At 36.2% G+C, this 19,833-nt stretch overlaps 1 protein-coding gene across 2 annotated transcripts in view; it reads left to right on the forward strand.

Annotated features, from left to right (window-relative positions):
• GMCL1 (germ cell-less 1, spermatogenesis associated) overlaps positions 1-19,833 on the forward strand; it is a 53,843-nt gene that overhangs the window by 17,633 nt on the left and 16,377 nt on the right. For both annotated transcript variants that reach the window (XM_024558503.3, XM_045193813.2), the window contains 5 exons: positions 1,005-1,117; positions 1,740-1,805; positions 5,970-6,054; positions 8,004-8,094; positions 15,940-16,077. In XM_024558503.3, the coding sequence (XP_024414271.1) occupies positions 1,005-1,117; positions 1,740-1,805; positions 5,970-6,054; positions 8,004-8,094; positions 15,940-16,077 (493 nt within the window). The remainder of the gene's footprint in view (positions 1-1,004; positions 1,118-1,739; positions 1,806-5,969; positions 6,055-8,003; positions 8,095-15,939; positions 16,078-19,833) is intronic.

A 19,833-nucleotide genomic window follows, 5' to 3' on the forward strand; every position in this document is an offset into this window, starting at 1 on the left:
GGTCGTAAAATTAAGAATGGAGAAGAAAAACTGAATACCAGAGAGCCACTGGGCTCTCCACTGGGAATACCACTGGGCTTGGTGACAAAGAAGATGTTAAGAGGAAAGGGGAGGAGAGTCTAGTGAATTTCAGGTAAGTTTAAAATCCTAATGGACTCAACGACTTATTTTGATCTTTAACAAAAGTTAAACAAGTTTCCTTTTATGTGGCATTTGTATACTAATTTATTTGAAGTTAGTTAATAGCTTGCTAAATGTACTTAGTTGAGGATATTTGATTTTTAAAATGTTTTGATCCTTACAATTCTTATTTCCATTAAGTATACTTTATTTTCTAACTTTAGTCCTTTTTCGGTTTTGTTCTAAATCCACTTTCTGCGTTATCTTTATGACTTAATTATTTAACCTAATAATACACTTGCATGAATATATTTCAGAAACTTGAGTAGAAAGTGACAGTATTCTTTCCATATATTGAATAAAGTTTGTTTTAAATCTTCTGTGTAAACATTTCAGATTAAAATTTCAATGTAAGTTTAAAACAATGATATATTCAATTTAGGTGCATCAGATATTGATAAATGTTTTAAACTTCAGCAAACACTTTCTGATGATTCATAGTTTACTTGCCTAGCCCATCACATGGTTATGTAGTGAGGTCTTAATTGAAAAAGATCTAGCAAAACAGACCAAGTGTTGCTTAAATTAGCAAAGGTCCCAGGAAAGGGAAGAATAGAAAAGAGAGAGATTAACAATATTCATTTCTACCTTACTACTTTTATCCCCTCCCTTCCATTTTCAGTTCCAAGTATTTAGTTGAATACTTGCTGGATTTTTTTCAGTACTTTTACTGGACTTATGAAAAACTTAGGCTTGCTGCACTTAATGAGTTTTCTTTCTTTGTTTCTTCCTTTTTTAATACTTTGTAATATTTAAAAGCACATGTTCAGAGCTAATTTTTCCCATGTGAAATGGGCCTTTCCAGTGCTTATTTATGTTTACAGGATGGTTTAATACAGCAGTGTGGTGAGACAATGAAGGAAACAATTAATGTGAAAACTGTATGTGGCTATTACACATCAGCAGGGACCTATGGATTAGATTCTGTAAAGAAAAAGTGAGTTACCCTTTTTGCTTTTCCTTCCATCTCACTTTTGGGAGTTTGGCTGCTTTGGTTTTCTAAAAGAATGTGTAGTAATAAGAAAGAAAAAAAAAAGATAGGGGAATAGAATTTTGCTATAAAAAGCTCCTTTTTACATTTGGACAAATTAAGAAATTTCTCAAAAGTGTTGCTTTTGTAAGTGACTGTGAGTGGATGATACATGCTTATAGAAACTATGGCCACTCTGTACAGTAGACTTGTCTATCAGATCTCTCAAGTTGTAGGCATACTAGGCATCGTACCAGTGCAATTACTGACAATGTTTTTAACTTTTGAGGATTGTAGTATCCGTTTTTAAATTATAAAGAAGGTAATGGAAGTATGTAAACCCTTTCATACACCATTTAACACAAACTTGAAATGAGGTTTTTCTTAATTAGCAATGCTTTTATTAATATAAAGGGAATATTCCCTTAATAACTGCTGACAAAAATAATACTAAATTTTCAATTGTTAAATTAGAAATTTTGAGCATGTCCTAGCAAAACTACTAATATTCTGTTTTTAACTGAAAGTTGTACTTAATAAGTCATAAATATGTGAACTATAATGTAATAATTCTATGTTTTAATTTCAGGTGCCTTGAATGGCTTCTAAACAATTTGATGACTCATCAGAATGTTGAACTTTTTAAAGAACTCAGGTATTTGAATTTTAAATAACTTTTTAATCATTTAAAAATATTGTTTTTCATTTTCCAAAGTATGTAAGACATTTTTGTATAAAACAAAACAATATTACTATGAAAAACTGAACAATTTAATGAACGATATCTTGACTACCTCCACGAAATAATGAAATGCTACACAAATTTCTGTGTTGTAAATGATGTAATGTATACTATGTCAACTGTTTTTACTAATTTTAATAGAAAAATTCATTGCTGCTATAAAATTATAGAAAATTTTCAAGTGTCACCTCACTTTTGCTGGGCTCTTAGAGAACCTAAAAGTTTATTTAAAAAACTATCTTTACCATTGAGAAATTAAATTTAAGGAAATTGTAACTTTTTGATAAGCCTAATGAAATTAAATTCACTATTAGGCTGGCCTTTTGAATTAAGTCTGCTTACTATTCCTTTCTTCCTTCCATCTACAAATATTAATACTTCCAGAATGTCCACTGTGTATGAAGGTACTCTGTTAGGGCTCTGAACAATACAGAGCTAATTATATCATGGTCTCTGCCCTCAAGAAGATTATTTGTAGTAATGGGGGAATCTGAGAAATTCTGGGTGGGAATGATCTTTCAGAGGCCAGTAGGCTTTATAGTCGTTTTCAGGCTTGCATTTCCTTTACAGTGGTGCTTCTGAGACAAGGGTACAAATGTTGCTAAGTATTATATGACATGCCCATGGAAATATATAAAACCAATGACTTAACTTCCTGGGATGTCAGTTTTACTGAGTAAAGGTGGGGTGAAGGGGGAAGCATGGAGAGACATAGGAGATAATTAAACACTTTTATGTTTAAATACATTATGGCAAAGAGAGAATTCAAATTTCTTTAAACTTTCAAGATAAAATACAAGAATTAATAGAAATATTATTTTTATGGATAGACCACCTTCTGGATTCCTGTGTTCCTTCCTTTTCTTTGCCCTTAAGAGGTATTTTGGTAGAAAAGTTTGAGAAGTATTATTCTACCAAAACCAAAAAAAAAAGTTCCCTAATGATGTCATGGCATAAATAAAGCTCTGCAGTATATTTGGTTTGAAACTTATTAGAAACAGACTTACGGTCAAGAAGGAGGTGTAGGTAGATATGCTTTGCTTCCTCACACAACCAAAAGAAAGATAACAATGAATTCAAAAACAAAAAAATACAACCAGAACTGCCAGAAAATTGAACTGTATGGAAATCCGACAAAGGAGTTAAAGAAGAAACATTCATACAGACTGGTAGAAGGGACAGAGATGGTGAGCCAGGGAGGCTGGTGAACTGGGCGGGAAAGATGGCAGCTGGTGGCCCAGGCAGGGCCACATTTGAGTGCCAATAAAGCAGGAGGAACAACTGGGGAGTGAGACAGACTGTGCATCCCAGAGTTTCAGTATGGGGAAATAAAGCCTCAAAACCTCTGACTGTAAAAACCTATGGGTATTGTGGCAGCAAGAGAAAACTCTCTCCCAGGAGAGTCCATTGGAGGGACCCATGGGATCCTAGAATGTACACAAGCCCAGCCTCTTGGGAATTGGCACCAGAAGGGCCAAATTTGCTTGTGGGTAGCTGGGGAAGTGACTGAAAGTGGCAAGAGCTGAACAAATGGCATTATTCCCTCTCTGGCCCCTCCCCCATATACAGCACCACAAGTCAGTGAAGGGGGGTGCCCCACCCAGGTAAGTACCTAAGGCTCCCCTCCCTTACAACGTAATAGGTGTGCCAAGATGAAGAAATATGGCCCAAATGAAAGAATAGATCAAAACTCCAGAAAAAGAGCTAAGCGATGAAGAGATAGCCAACCTATCAGATGCACAGTTCAAAACACTGGTAATCAGGATGCTTACAGAAATGGATGAGTATGGCTGCAAGATAAAGGAAGAAAGAAGTGAAGGCTATACAAAGTAAAATAAAGAAAAACATACAGGGAACCAACAGTGAAGGGAAGGAAACTGGGACTCAAATCAATGATTTGGAACAGAAGGGAGAAGCAAGAACCCCCCAAAAATGAAGAGAGGCTTTGGAATCTTGGGGCAACTTTAAGCGTTCCAACATCCGAATCATAGGGGTACCAGCAGGAGAATAGGAAGAGCAAGAAACTGAAAGCTTATTTGAAAAAATAATGAAGGAAAACTTCCCCAATCTGGTGAAGGAAATACACATGCAAGTCCAGGAAGCTCAGAGAGTGCCAAAGAAGTGGGACCCAAGGAAGCACACACCAAGGCACATCATAATTACATTACCCAAAATTAAAGATAAGGAGAGAATCCTAAAAGCAGCAAGAGAAAGGAAGACAGTTACCTAAAAAGGAGTTCCCATAAGACTAACAGCTGATTTCTCAAAAGAAACCTTACAAGGAAGAAGGGGCTAAAAGAAGTATTCAAAATCATGAAAGGCAAGGACCTACATCCAAGAAGACTCTATCCAGCCAAGCTATCATTTGGAATGGAAGGGCAGATAAAGTGCTTCTCAGATAAGGTCAAGTTAAAGAGGTTCATCATCACCAAGCCCTTATTATATGAAATATTAAAGGGACTCATCTAAGAAAAAGATCAAAAACCATAAAGCAGAAAATGACAACAAACTCACAACTATCAACAACTGAACCTAAAAAATAAAAACTAAGCTAACGACTAGAACAGGAACAGAATCACAGAAATGGAGATCATATGGAGAGTTACCAGTGGGGAGAGGGGAGAATGGAGGGAAAGAAACAAGGAATAAAAAGCATAATTGCTAGGTACAAAATGGACAGGAAGAGGTTAAGAATGGTATAGGAAATGGAGAAGCCAAAGAACTTACATGTACAAGACATGGGCATAAGCTAAGGGTGGGGGGATTCTGGAGGGAGGGGGTACAGGGTAGAAGGGGATAAAGGAGAGAAAAAAATGGGACAACTGTAATAGCATAATCGATAAAATATACTAAAACAATAAAAAGTAAAAGGCATTATATTGTGAAAAAGAGAAAATATCATTGGAAACACTAATATTTTTCTTTTATAATTTCTCATTGAGCTTTTTCAAAAGAAAGATGAATCACAATGGTCATCTTAAAAACTCAGAAAACTAAAAGTGGAACTGCATTTTGACCCAGCAGTTCCACTGCTGGGATTATACCCTAAGAATCCTGGAACACCAAAAGAACCTATCCACCCTGATGTTCATAGCAATACAATTTATAATAGCCAACTGTTGGAAGCAACCTAAGTGCCCATTAGTAAATGAGTGCATCAAAAAACTATGGTACATTTACCCAATGGCATACAACACAGCAGAAAGAAAGAAGGAGCTCCTACCCTTCACGACAGCATGGATGGAACTGGAGAGATTATGCTAAGTGAAATAAGCTAGGTGGTGAAGGACAAATACCATTTGATCTCACCTATAAGTGGAACCTAAGAAACAGAACAAATAAGCAAGTAAAATATAACTAGAGACATTGAAATAAAGAACAAACTACAGTAACCAGAGGGGATGGGGGAGGCGGGTAATGGGGGGAAAGAAGTGAAAGGGTTGTCAAGGAGCATATATAAAAAACACATGCGCAAAGCCAAAAAGAGGTAGTATCGAGGGTAGGAGGGAAATGGAGACAACTGTACTTGAACAACAACAACAAGGAGACCCAGATGTTCTCTCTTCTTCTGACTTAAAGGACAGAAAAAAGGGAAAACAACTGGTGATATTATTTTCACTCTGAATTTAAACTAGCATGTATTCCTAACCTTACTCCTTGTTACGACAATACAAACATGTTTTATGACTAAGCAATTCTCTTAAGCCTAGAGTGTAAAGGTTACTTTGAAGATCTATTGTTTTCAGTGTATTTTGACAAGTGTCTGTTTATAAACATTGAATGGGGAGAAGAGGAAAAAGAGGAAGGCTATCACTATATCAGAGTATACCGAAAGTTATCTTATTGAGACCTTGCTTTAACTGGATTAACTAGCAGATGAGAACACTTTTTGTTTTTCTAACAGTGCAAAAACCAAGTCTTTTCACAGCATACTATCTAAATTATCCCTGTGTTCAGATAAATTGTTTTCTAAGATACTTTGTCTTGGGCAAAAAGACTAATTTAATTTTAAATACCACATTTTCTTTTAGCCTGTTTATGAATATAAACTTACTACCTCTATTTTATCTTTTCTAGTATAAATGTCATGAAACAGCTCATTGGTTCATCTAACTTATTTGTGATGCAAGTGGAGATGGATGTATACACAGCCCTTAAAAAGGTATTGATGTAATACGATGTGTTTAGGATGTCATCTCAGCATTAACTATAATAGTAAAAAACTGGAAACAGCTAATGTCCAGTGATAGGGAATGGTTATAAATGTAAGAAAAGTAAAAGGAAATACGCCAAAATGTTTAAAAAAAAAAAAAGTCTTTATATTTAGGGACTTGCTGTTATGATGAGTGTTTTTAATTTCACTCTTCATACTCTTCTGTCCTAGATTCCATTTTTGTTTTTTGCAGGTTTTTTCAACAACAGATATGTTACTGTTATGTTATTTACATAGTTAGAAATGTTAAATGTTTTGCAGTTGACTCTTGAACAACTCGGGGGTTAAGGGCATTGAAACCGACATCCCCCAACCCTGCAGTAAAAATTCGACTCCCCTAAAACTTAGCTACTCATAACTACTAATAGCCTACTGTTGACCAAAAAGAAGCCTTACCAATAACATAAACAGTTAACACATATTTTGTATGTCATTTATTCTGTATTTTTACAGTAAAGTAAGCTAAAGAAAAAATATATTATGAAGAAAATAATCATAAGGAAGAGAAAATACATTTACAGTATTTATTGAAAAAAATCCATAAATAAGTGGACTCGCACCGTTCAAACCTGTGTTGTTCAAGGGTCAACTATACATGGTTTTCAGAAATGTTTTCAGAGTTGAGCTTTATTTGCATTAATGAATACGATGAAATTTTCACACATACTTTTTCTAGAAAATGTTGAAATTCTTGTCTTACAGACTTTATTTGCACTTCAGGCATATGTTTTCTCACCCTTTCGAAAGTTTTCAACATTTTAAATGTAATTTTACTTTTACATCTCTCTGAAAAGACAAATTGGCTCTTGTTTTTTGTAATTTTTTTACTTTTTAAATTGTTATTATCATTATCATTATTCTTGTTCTGTAGATACTAAGACTTAGAATTCTTAACAATTACTAAGTGGCAAACCTGAGTCAGAACCCAGGTATTAGGAGCCGAATGCGTTGCTTTTCCCACTGCATAATTTTGCCTTCAGCCTTCTGTTACCAGCATGGAGTCTGCATTTAACACAGTTGTGAAATCTCGGAATGAGACACCTTCTAGTTATATCATTGTGGTTGTTTTTACGGTAGGATGAGATTCTTTTACTATTTTTCTTCAAGGAAGTTTAGTGATGGGGTTGTCTAATCATTAAAGGAGTGGTAGACAGCTCATTTCTCTCTGAACCATTGGTAGCATTCATACTTTCTTACTGATGTAACTGCTGTTACGCCAGAAATGAGAAATGCTTACTGTGTGCCGAGCACTAGTCAACGTATGTTACACATATTAATTCTTTTAATGTCCTGTGAGGTAGACATGTTATCATGCTCATTAAACAAATGAAGAAATTGAGGCCCAGAGAAATTAGGTAATTTGCCCAGCTATTAAGTAGTAGGGTCAGGATTTAAAAGTCCAAGGTCTTTGCCACTATCTTTGCCACTTATAGATAAGCATATTATCGCAGTAGCCATAAGACAATAAGAAACACTAAGAGTAAGAAAGTCCTTTTTCCCTTTAGTTTCTTACATTTTAAATCTCACATACTAAGTAGTGAATTGAGTTAATTGGTGAGTAGAATAAATTAGTTTAAAAATTAATATAAATTTGGTAATGTAATATTAAACTTTTACCTTTTTAATAGTGTACAGTATATTTGAGAGCATAAATACTTTAAAGGATTAGTTTATTCTTTATCACACACTCACGAGTTTTTATTATTAGACAGTGCTTAATGCCATCATTAATTTAAAGCTTGCAAGCATCTCATGTAATAGTTCTATGTCTTTCAACTGCTTGTAATGAAAATTAAAATTTTTAGGTATTATATTTTAAGGTGGAAGCAGATTGAAAATATAAAATCATAGTATGATGAAATCTTGCCATTGTTTTCTCGTTTACTTTTTTAACCTAGTGGATGTTCCTTCAACTTGTGCCTTCTTGGAATGGATCTTTAAAACAACTTTTGACTGAAACAGATGTCTGGTTTTCTAAGAGGAGAAAAGGTATACCTGAATTTTTATTGAGAACTTATTTGTTTTTTTTTAATTGAAAGTTATTAAAATCATTATAGACCTAGAGAATTTTAGTGCTGGAGAGGACCTTAGCAATTATCTGATTCAAGCCCTCATTTCCACTGAGGAAATTGAGGCTGAAGAAGAAAAATGCCTCAATTAACTGAATTATTACTTCTTGACCCATGTTTTAATTCCCCCAAATTATTGCTTTTCTCATTTTATCCCCAACAGATGTTGCTAATTAAATTTATCTTTTGTTTGACCACATTGAATTTTCCCTAACAAATGAAATCCTGTGTATCAGGCAATAATTCTTAACATGGGGGCCCATGGACAGGCTTCTGTGTGTGGACACTGAAAGTGGATGCAAAATTTTATGTCTGTGTGTGTCGCATTTGGCAGGCATTGGGGGTGGGGGGGTAGATTTTCCATACCTTTTATCAGATTCCCCCGGGAGGCTGATCTAAAATTGGTTAAGATCAACTGCCATAAAGTCTTTCTTACCTGGACAGAGGTAGAGCATGCAATATATTTATTTTTTACTTTGATAAAAAAGATACAGGAAAAAAATGTAATGGCCTTCAGGTATAAGAAATAAATAACTCATAATCCTTAGTTCATGATTTTCTTACTTCACTGTCATTTTTGGTCCATTTATGGCTAGCTTTTTTGTTTATTTTTAATACTTTATCAAACCTCCAGTAATTAATCCTCAAGTACTAAGTATTAATAACTGCAGTCTGTTCATGTGTTTGTTGTTTGTTGTGTCCTTCTGGCTTTCTCCAACTACTGTCTTGAATTTTGAGTGTTTTATTCCCTTGTTTAAAAAAGTGTTACTGCATGTATGTATGTATTAACATAATATAGTAGTGTGCTGGTAAACTGGCTCTCTGAAAAAAGTAATTCCTGATTCCTAGCACTTTTTAAATTTCCATTTTACAAATTTTCCCAACATGCCTGATTTCAAGCTACCAACATGACATCACTGCATGTGGAGTTGGAAAGAAATATATCTGTCACTGAACTATTTCATATTGTGGACTTCACTTGATTTTTATTTCCTTAAAACAAAGAGATCGACCAGGTCTTTATGCGTTTATTGGCCATATGTTTCCTGTTCTGTGAAATATCTATCTAGGTTGTTTTCCTATTTTATTTTTATTTTATTTATTTATTTATTTATTTTCCTATGTTAATATTGTATTTCTTTTCTTAATGAATTGTAAGCATTCTTTATATATTTTTGAAATCAATTCTTTGTCATAAATATGTGTCACACTTATCTTCTATAGAGTTTATAGGTTATCGTTTTACTTTCTTAAAGGTGTTTTTTAATTAAAGTAAGTTCTTTTTTTAATATTTCTTTATTGTTGTTCAATTACAGTTGTCTGCATTTTCTCCCCACCCCTCCACCCCACCCCAGCCAAACCCACCTCCCTCCCCTGCCTTCACCCTCCCCCTTGGTTTTGTCCATGTGTCCTTTATAGTAGTTCCTGAAAACTCCTCTCCCGACTATCCTCTCCCCCCTCCCCTCTGGCTATTGTTAGATTGTTCTTAACTTCAATGTCTCTGGTTATATTTTGTTTGCTTTTTTCTTCTGTTGATTATGTACCAGTTAAAGTGAGATCATATGGTATTTGTCTCTCACTGCCTGGCTTATTTAACTTAGCATAATGCTCTCCAGTTCCATCCATGCTGTCGCGAAGGGTATAAGCTCCTTCTTTCTGCTGCGTAGAATTACATAGAATTACATAGAATTATGTAGAATTACATAGAATTACGTAGAATTACATAGAATTACGCAGCAGAGAGAAAGAAGGACCTTACACCCTTTGCAACAGCATGGATGGAACTGGAGAGCATTATGGTAAGTGAAATAAGCCAGGCGGTGAGGGACAAATACCATAATATTTTATTTTTTTAAATATTTTATTTATTTATTTTTGGAGAGAGGGAAGGGAGGGAGGAAGAAAGGGAGAGAAACATCAATGTGTGGTTGCCTCTCACATGGCCCCCACTGGGGACCTGGCCCACAACCCAGGCATGTGTCCTGACTGGGAATCAAACTGGCGACCTTTTGGTTCACAGCCCGAGCTCAATCCATTGAGCTACACCAGCCATGGCTAATTAAAAAAAGTTCTTAATTTTAAAATGTAGTGCTCTTTGTGCCTTGTTTAAATAAATGTTGTAGAATTATTTTATGTAGTGAGATTTCCTAGCTTAGAGCCAGATAAATTATTTTTCTATCATGCTCATGAACCAAACATGTCTAAAGGACCATTTACAAGGAGAAAATTTAAACAGAGGGAGAGAGATAAAAATTGAAAGAGATGAGGAGTGTGGAGAAGCTAAAAAGACAAGGGGACTCTGCAGAAACAGATGTTAGGTAAATATTAACATAAACTTTAACTCATTTTAGCTCCAGATGGATTAACCATAGCAGTCCATCATGAGAGAAATTATTCTGTAGCCGAAGTGGCAGAAACCAGAATAAGAAGCTGTGGTCCACTTCTGGTTTTCTCACCCTGAGGTCTCCAACCCAGCTTTCATAGTGTAAAAATGTACAGTTTAAGATAACTTTTCAGGGGGACATTTATTGCATAAAGCAAAAAAATATATATCTCTAATGCTCTTGCTTTTCAGTGAGGATTTTGAGGTGATTTAATACCGTTTTAAAATTATAAAAGTGATGAATACTGAGGAAATAAAACAAAAATCACTTGTCCCCTCAACCACTATATTTTGGTACATTTCTCTTAGGTTTTTGTAATTATATGACTTTCAGATACATATGGATCAGGACTACAAACAATAGAAATTCAGGCCTTTGTTTAGACAATTATATGTATAGATTGCTATTTACTTTGGCGGGTGTACTTAGTATAGCCATAGTTTGAAAAGATAGAATCTTTAAAACATTTTTTTAATTCCATGAATTCTCACAAAAGTAAATGAGGCAATCTCTTCTGTGCCCTGAATAAAAGGCTTCATGGGATAATTTCCAGGTGTCTGTGAGACAGTCTAGAATTAGATTTTTATAACTTGTTCATGTGATGGAGCATCCATAAGAACATAATGGTATTTTTATTTATTTATATATTTTAAAAATCCTCACCCAAGAATATGTTTATTTTTAAAATTTTTTTAAGGTTTTATTTATTTTATTTTTAGACAGAGGGGAATGAAAGGATAAAGAGAGGGAGAGAAACATCCATGTGTGGTTGCCTCTTGAGCACCCCCTACTGGGGACCTGGCTCACAACCCAGGCATGGGACCTGACTGGGAATCGAACCAGCGACCCTTTGGTTCACAGACTGCACTCAATTCACTGAGCTACACCAGCCAGGGCAAGAATATGTTCATTGATTTTAGAGAGAACGGAAGGAGGAAAGAGAGAAACATTGATGAGCTGCCTCCCATATGCACCCTGACTGGGGGATTGAGCCCTCAACCTTAGCTATGTGATCTGATTGGGGATGGAACCTGTGACCTTTTGGTGATGGGACAATGCTCCAACCAAGTGAGCCACCCAGCCTGGGCTATAGTGGTATTTTTAGTACACCTCATGAAATTGGCACATATAATGCAACATAAGAACTAGAACTAACTAAAAAGATAAGACATGTAGATCCCCAGTTACATGGCTGTTGCATAAGTAAGCAAAGTTAACTACTAATTTTTTTAATGAGCTTAACTGCTTTCTTGTTTGTTTTACTTGACACTAGGTAGTTACCAAAGGAATACAAAAAAAAATGGGATAAAAACTTGAAAATTGTGAAAATTCTTTTCATTAACTTGACTATCTTTTTGCAACTTAAAGGGAAAAAAAATATTTTAATGGGCAGCACCTCCTTCACAGTAAACCAGTATTCCACGTGAAGCATAGTTTGAGGCATAATAGTCTACAATAGCAGCTCTCAACTTCTTTCCCTATACTTAATAGCAGTAGGACTGAGTGTGTTCCCATGGGAGACCTTGTTTAATAGAAAACAGCCTAGGGCTTTTGCCCAAGTGTGATAGCAGTAACTCTAGACCTTTCCTTCCCACTCATGAAAGCACATTGGAATGCAACTGAGAGTAACTATTTTTAGAAGTAATTTTAAATTCTCCCCAAAAGAAAAAAAATTAATACTTTTTAGACTTTAAATAATTTTTATTTTTCAATTACAGTTGACATACCATCTTATATTAGTTTTATGAGTACAACCCAGTGATTAGACATTATATAACTTACTTAGTACCCGTCTAACACCATATATAGTTATTACAACATTATTGACTGGATTCCCTATGCTATACTTTACTTCCCCTTGACTATTTTATAACTACCAATTTGTAACCCCTCACCTTTTTTTACCTACCCCCTCAATCCCTCTCCCATCTAGCAACTGTCAGAATGTTCTCTGTATCTATGATTCTGTTTCTGTTCTGCTTGTTCATTTATTTTGTCTTTTAGAGCTATTTTGTCTGGTGTAAATATTGCTGCCCCAGCTTTTGTTTGTTTGTTTCCATTTTCTTGAAATACCTTTTTTCATGCCTTTACTTTCAGTGTGTGTGTATGTCTTTTGATCTGAAGTGAGTTTCTTGTAGATAGCCTATGTAAGGTCTTGTTTTGTTATTCATTTAACCTCCATGTCTCTTAATTGGACCATTTAATCCATTGCATTTAAAGTAATTATTGATGGATAGGTATTTATTGCCATTTTATTCATATTTTTTATCTTTTTATCTTAAAGAAGAGCATTTAACATTTCTTGTAATACTGGTTTGGGGGTGATGAACTCCTTTAGCTTTTTCTTGTCTGGGAACCTTTTCATCTTTCCTTTGATTTTGAATGATAGCTTTGCTGGGTAGGGTAGTCTTTGTTGTAGGTCCTTGGTTTTCAATTGAATATTTCTTGCCAGTGCTTCTGGCCTTCAAAGTTTCAGTTGAGAAATCAGCTGACAGTCTCATGGGAGCTCCCCTGTAGATAATTGCTTTTCTCTTGTTGCTTTTAAGAGGCTCTCTTTGTATTTTAACCTCTTGCATTTTAATTATGATGTGTCTTGGTGTGGGACTCTTTGGGTTCATCTTGTGTGGAACTCTGTGCTTCCTGGACTTGTATGTCTATTTCTTTCACCAGGTCAGGGAAGTTTTCCATCATTATTTTTTCATAAAGGTTTTCAATTCCTTGCTCTCACCCTTCTCCTTCTGCCACCACCATGATGTAAATGTTGGTGTACTTAAAGTTGTCCCAGAGGCTGATTACACTATCCTCATTTGGGGGGATTCTTTTTTCTTTTCGCTGTTCTAATTGGGTGTTTTCTGCTTCCTCATCTTCTAAATCTCTGATTTGATCTACTATTTCATCTACTCCACAGTCGATTCCCTGTAATGTATTCTTCATTTCATTTCGTGTATTCTTCATTTCTGACTGGTTCTTTTTTATGTTTTCTATCTCTGTTTTTATGTTTCCTAGCTCTTTATTGATGTTCTTATTAAATTCATTTACTCTTCCCCTAAGCTCATTGATTGGCCTTAGAACCAGTGTTTTGAACTAGACATTCAGTAGATTGTCTCCATTTTGTTGAGTTCTTTTTCTGGAGTGCGTTCAGCTCTTTCATTTGGGACATGTTTCTTTGTCTCCTCATTTTGGCTGCCTCCCTGTGTTTGGTTCTGTGTATTAGGTAGAGCTGCTACATCTCTCAGGCTTGGTAGAGTGGCCTAAGGTAGTAGGTGTCTTATAGGGTCCGGTGGCACACCCTCTCTGATTACCAGAGTTGGGCACTCCATGTATGTACCCCATGTGGGTGTGTATACCTCTGGTTGTAGTTGAGCCTTGATTGCTATTGGCATCTCAAGAGGAGGGATTTACCCCCAGGCCAACCAGCAAGGACTGGCTGCAACAACCATGAAGGATCAGCTGTGCAGGGGCTGACTGCGCAGAGCAGCAGCGTCCAGGTGCCCACTGAGTCTGCCCCCTGAATGTGTCACTTGTAGAGGTGGTTGGGTGGTACCCTGACATAGTCTGAAGCTGTGCTGGCTCTGGGGCCTCCTGGGAGTTTCAGGCCAAGGTCACCTGCCGCCTGTGCCCTGCCTGGTGCCACCCACCATGAACAACAAAGTTATCTGCAGATGGCTGCTACATATGCTGGGCTTGGAGGTGACCAGGAGAGGCCAAGCAGCAACTAAGGCTGGCTGCTGCTAGTGTCAGGCCTGGGGCCATTTAGTGAGAGGTACGTGGCATGCCAAGGCCAGATGCCGCTTGTTTGAGAGATTTTAGGAAAGCCCAAAGCATGAACCTAGATAGGCTACTTGTATGGAAAAGCCACTGGAAATGGCTTGGATGGGCCTGCAAGTTAGGGGTGGTGGGGTCTTTAAGTTATTCGCCAGATTGATGAAGACTCAGATAGGGCTCTCACCTGCCAGCTCTGTGGGAGGATGGCCCAAAAAAAGGAACAATGGCCTCTGCCAGCACTTCTGTCTAGGAGAAAGCCACTCCTTTAGCTCTCACCATGATGCCAGACCACTCAATTCTTCTCCGTATATCCCTGGTCCCCCAGTGCTGGAATTAAGAGCAAGTGAGACTGAGTAAGTCTGTGCACTGTCCCTTTAAGAGGAACACCTGGGATATCAGAAGCCTTCTGTCTCACTCAGCCACAATCCCCCAAGCTGGTTTTTACAGCTAGCAGTTATGGAGACTTCTCTTCCTGGCACTGGAATCCTGGGCTGAGGGGCCTGCTATGGGGCTGGGACCCCTCACTCCTTAGGGAGCACCTCTGCATCCGAGATATCCCTCCTGATTTTTTATCTGCCACTCGTGGATATAAGACCACCCCATTCCATGTCTCCTCCCCTCCTACCAGTCTCTTTGTGGCTTCTTTTTTACATCTTTAGCTGTAGGACTTCTGTTCAGTTAGATTTCAGGTGGTTCTGAATAATAGTTTTTCTGTAGTTTAGTTGTAATTTTGATGTGGTTGTGGGAGGATTCGAGTACTGCATCTACCTACTCCACCATCTTGACTGGTTAAGCCATATATTTCTTAAATATGAATTACTTTAACAATAAATACCACCCACATATCACAAATCAATGGCTCCAATGTCTATGTATCTTATTTTGTAGTTGAATAGAGAATTAATAAATTAACTAGTGTTCATCACATGTAGCTAAAGCATAAGTTAGAAGAATCCCAAGAGACATTTAATGACCTGTATATCTTTTGAAGACCTTTGAGCGAGGCATTTGGGCTCTAGAGTTCTACTGGACTTTTTTTTTTAATGTTTTTATTTATTTATTTTGAGAGAGAGGGGAAAGGAGGGAGAAAGAGAGGGAGAGAAACCAATGTATGGTTGCCTCTCATGCGACCCCAACCCCAGCGGAGACCTTGCCTACAACCTAGGCATGCGTGCTGATTGGAAATTGAACCGGCGTCCCTTTGGTTTGCAGGCCAGCACTCAGTCCACTGAGCCACACCAGCCAGGGCTCCACTGGAGTTTTCAGTGCCTTGGAAAGGGTGTCCTGAAGAGATACCGCAATCCTAAGTGTCATTCTCAAGCATTCTTTTTGTGCCTTGTTGCACTGTAAGCTCCAAACCACAGAAAGGTGTACAACTGAATTGTGAGGGTCTGCTTAGGACCAAAGTTAATTTTCTGGGGCTTTTTTCTAAATCTTCCCAAGTTTTTATCCACATACCTGAGGTTTATAAAATCCTTGAAAACTTTGAAATTGGCTGATTTGTATTCCAGTAGACATGTGTGCGTGTGTGTGTTCCTGAACCCATAAAACCATTTAAGAAAAAATAAATTAGTATATTTGAAAAGAATGACTATTTAATTTAAACGTTTTTATAGATTTTGAAGGTACGACCTTTCTTGAAACTGAGCAAGGAAAACCGTTCGTGTCAGTATTCAGACATTTGAGGCTGCAGTACATTATCAGTGATTTGGCCTCTGCGAGGATCATTGAACAAGATTCCCTAGTACCTTCAGGTAAGAGAATATGATGAAGTTACGATTTTAAGTAATATCTACCTGATTATAATAGTAATATATATCATAGAAAAGAATAATTAATAGAAATTATCCTTAATCCGAAGAAGGTACAGATTTTTATACTGAAAGCTGAATGAATCATACTAGGAGGTAATTTTCTGTGTTCACCTTATATATCTTGGGTATTTTCCCGTATTGTTAAATACTCTCCATAATATTTAAGTAGCTATATGGTTTTCTGTTGTGTGGGTGTTCTTTAATTTGAATAACTAGTACACTATTTTGGACCATACTTTTAAAAATGGTTTTTGTAGAGTTATGTAAAGGTTATAACTACTTTTTCTATTAATACTCCTTAAGTTTTCTTGTTTTCTTTTTATTATTCTAGTCTTAAACCTCATGTCAAAGCAAATGTTATATCTTTGCTAATTTTAATTTAAATTTTTTGAGACAATGATTTAATATTCTAAGTTAAATCTCTAGTGCTTATATAAGATTTAGTGTAGTACTATATATGCATATAAGAAGTATAAAATAGAATTTCTGTGTGAAGATTTATTTGTAAATTTGTTAACATTAGTAATAGGTTTATCTGAAAAACTGTAATTATCTGATACTTTAATTTTTAATATAGCTGTGTGTATATAAATTGTTCTTGTAATCTGTATATTTTGTATACTTCTTTAGAAAGGTATTTAATGTAAAGCAAACCTACAAATGAACCAGTGACCTACTTCAGCTATATTTGAAAAGAATGCATTTTTATAAAATTACTCTTAAATAGGCTTATAAATATTGTTTTTTCTATTAATTTTACAAAAATTATTTTTATAGTATTAATTTTAGAGAGCCAAGATGAGAGGGTATGCATTATATTTGCATGGTTGTGGGGGGGTTTTAAAGACAATTTCTCTGAAGATTATATTCCCTGTAGTACAGCAGTTATATGGTAGTTTTAGCATGTGTTATACACCAGGTCCTACAATGGTGTGATGTGGGATTCCAAGGCCACTTACACTCTAATCATACTTCTTTTAAGGCTCTTTAGAAATAAATTTTGGAAGAGGTTAAAAAAAGAAAGTCTATTATAAAGTAATTTAATTTAGGCATGTCTGTGATGCAAGTAGATAAGCTTTGTATTTTGGGATGCAAGGTGGGTATCAGTATTTTTAGTCTGAAGTATTTTATTCAGTGTAAAATTGAAAAGAATTTAGACCCTATATTTCTGGCTAGACTTCAGCCATTTTTTTGACTTAAAATTATAGTAGAGCTTTTTTCATGTTAGTGTACCCCATCTTACAGTTATAAATAGATAAATAGGTTTTCCTATATCCCAATAAAAATTATAGTTTCAAAAGCAGAATATAAATTAAAATTTTATCCTATGCTGTTTGTGAAGGGCTACAAAGTGGCCACATAACACAAATTATCTAGATAGTTGGTGTGTGCTTTCAATAGTAGTAGATCCTAGATTTGAAATAAATTGAAATAATTTTGAATACCTAGCTGAAATTCATTATTTTTCAGAAATAGTACCAAACACATGGTAACATTATTCAAAGGTATGTATTCTGGGGAATTTTACTACCTCCATTTTGACCACCTTTAGGTCAAAAATCTTAGATATGTCTAATTCCAAGTTAAGTCAGGATTTTGTATAGAAATATTCTGTATTAGGATTTAACTGTGTCGAGCACAGTTGAACTCCATTATTTAAAGGAATTAGATCTATCTTACATCAGGTCATTAAATCTGTTTTGTTCCATATTCTTGTCATACTTCCCCCTCTCTCAGTACCCCTGACCTGTCTTATCATTCCTCCCAAACCTTTCTGTTGTGTGCTCTGGGACTAGAATCAACTAACTCCCACGTCTTCCATCTCTTCCCTTCATATATTTAGTTCTCCCAGAGGATACTATTTTCTCTCTATAGGGGACTTTATTTCCATTGAGACACCCTGCCCCAGTATAGGGGTAGGGGGCCAGATAGTCCTAGTCCCTCTATGCCCTTTCCAAACATTATTGCATACAATCCAAGCCAGCCTCTACCCTTTCTCTCTTAGCTTCTCCACATTCATTTATGACTTGGACACTTGATTTACTGTCTGCCTCTCCATTCCTGTACAGTCACATAATGAGTTTATATGATCATTCCACTGAATACTGTAGCTTCCTAGTAATTCGACCCCAACTCCAGTAACATTCATGTTTGCTGAACGTTAGGCCCTCACTACCCATAGAAACACCATGAACCTTGTTACCCAGAATTTCTTAATGTCAGAACTCTGGTAGTTTTTAGGCTATATATAACCTAGCATGTTCACAGCCTCATTCCCTTTGCACTGTTGTTTGATTTCCAATCCACTTTAAGCCCTCCATTTCAACCAGTCTTTCAAACCTCACTTGCTGGTTTCAGCCCTGGATGTCATGATAAATCATGTCAGCCACTCTCTCACAATTGCCTTCAACTCCTTGTTCTTTATTTGGCAAACCCTAAAACTAAATTAAACCTTCTTTGTTCCTATACCCTCTATTCTGTGCTAACTACCACTGCAGAGCATTCTACAGCTTTTCTATTGGTGCTACTGCAAATTGACATTGCAACACTAAGCCTGGATCTTGGGGACTCCTTATACTACTTTTACTTGATCAGTCTTCTTTTTCATTCTTTTTAGCAATTATATCAAACCTCTGCCACTCTGTTCAAGCTTCCTATCTAATCACCTCACTGTCAGCATAGAAGCTCTCCTGCTTCTTATATAAATTTGAGGTAATCAGACAATAATTTGTTTTACGTCCTAGTCTTCCCGCCAGTCCATTCTTCCCCTCCTGTCCCAGAAGTTGAGGTGCTCCTTCCTGTTTCAAGCCAGCCTTCAACCTTGTTCATAATCCTGTTACATCCTATTTGTTCTGGAATTTTGCTTTATCATATAATCTCTGTCTTGAAACTTTTCCCCGCCTAATTTCCCTCAGCCTATGCAGTATGGTCAGATCTCTTTTATTAAAAAACAAAACAAAATATCTTCCTTTGATTCTTGAGTCTCCCCTTACAGCAACTGTTCTTTCCTTTCTAAGACACCTTCCGAGTGACCTACAGATGCTGTCTCTATCTCCTTACTTTCAGTCATTTCTCAACTCACTGGTTTGTCTTTCCCTCACTATTTCACTACTAAGTTAACTAGCAAAAGTTAAGATTGTCCTTTCTGCAAAATCTAGTGGCCATATTTTAACTTCTTTAGCATTTTTATCATGGGTTGTTAGTTTTTTCTTTAAATTCTCTATTGTACTACCTTAGTTTAGAAATGCTATACTCTCCTGATCCTTTTCCTCTCTCTCTGTTCTTTCTCTTGTTCATTTTTGAGCTTCCTTTAGTCTGCCCATCTCCTAATTTCCTGAGAGAGCTTTTGGCCCATTGATCTTTTCATTCTATACAGTGTCCCAGAGTGGTCTCCTTCATTCCTATTAAGGTTCCAGTTCTGACCTCTCCCCTGAGTTTCATACTTGGATATCCAACTGCTGGCTACTAATTGCTTCAGTTCATCTGTTCAAAACAGTACTTATCTTTCCCTTACAGCCCCAATCCCTGCCTTTTTTTTTTTCTTCCTGTGTTCCCTGTATCAGTAATTAACATCATTAATAACCCAGCCTCACAAAAAAGTCAGAATCCTGGAAGTCATCCTGTATTTTTCCTAAGCACTTTCTCCACATCCATTCACTGGTCCTGTAGATATTTTTCATAGATACTTCTCGAAAT

Source organism: Desmodus rotundus, chromosome 5 (assembly GCF_022682495.2).
Source record: "Desmodus rotundus isolate HL8 chromosome 5, HLdesRot8A.1, whole genome shotgun sequence".
Classification (NCBI taxonomy): Eukaryota; Metazoa; Chordata; class Mammalia; order Chiroptera; family Phyllostomidae; genus Desmodus; species Desmodus rotundus.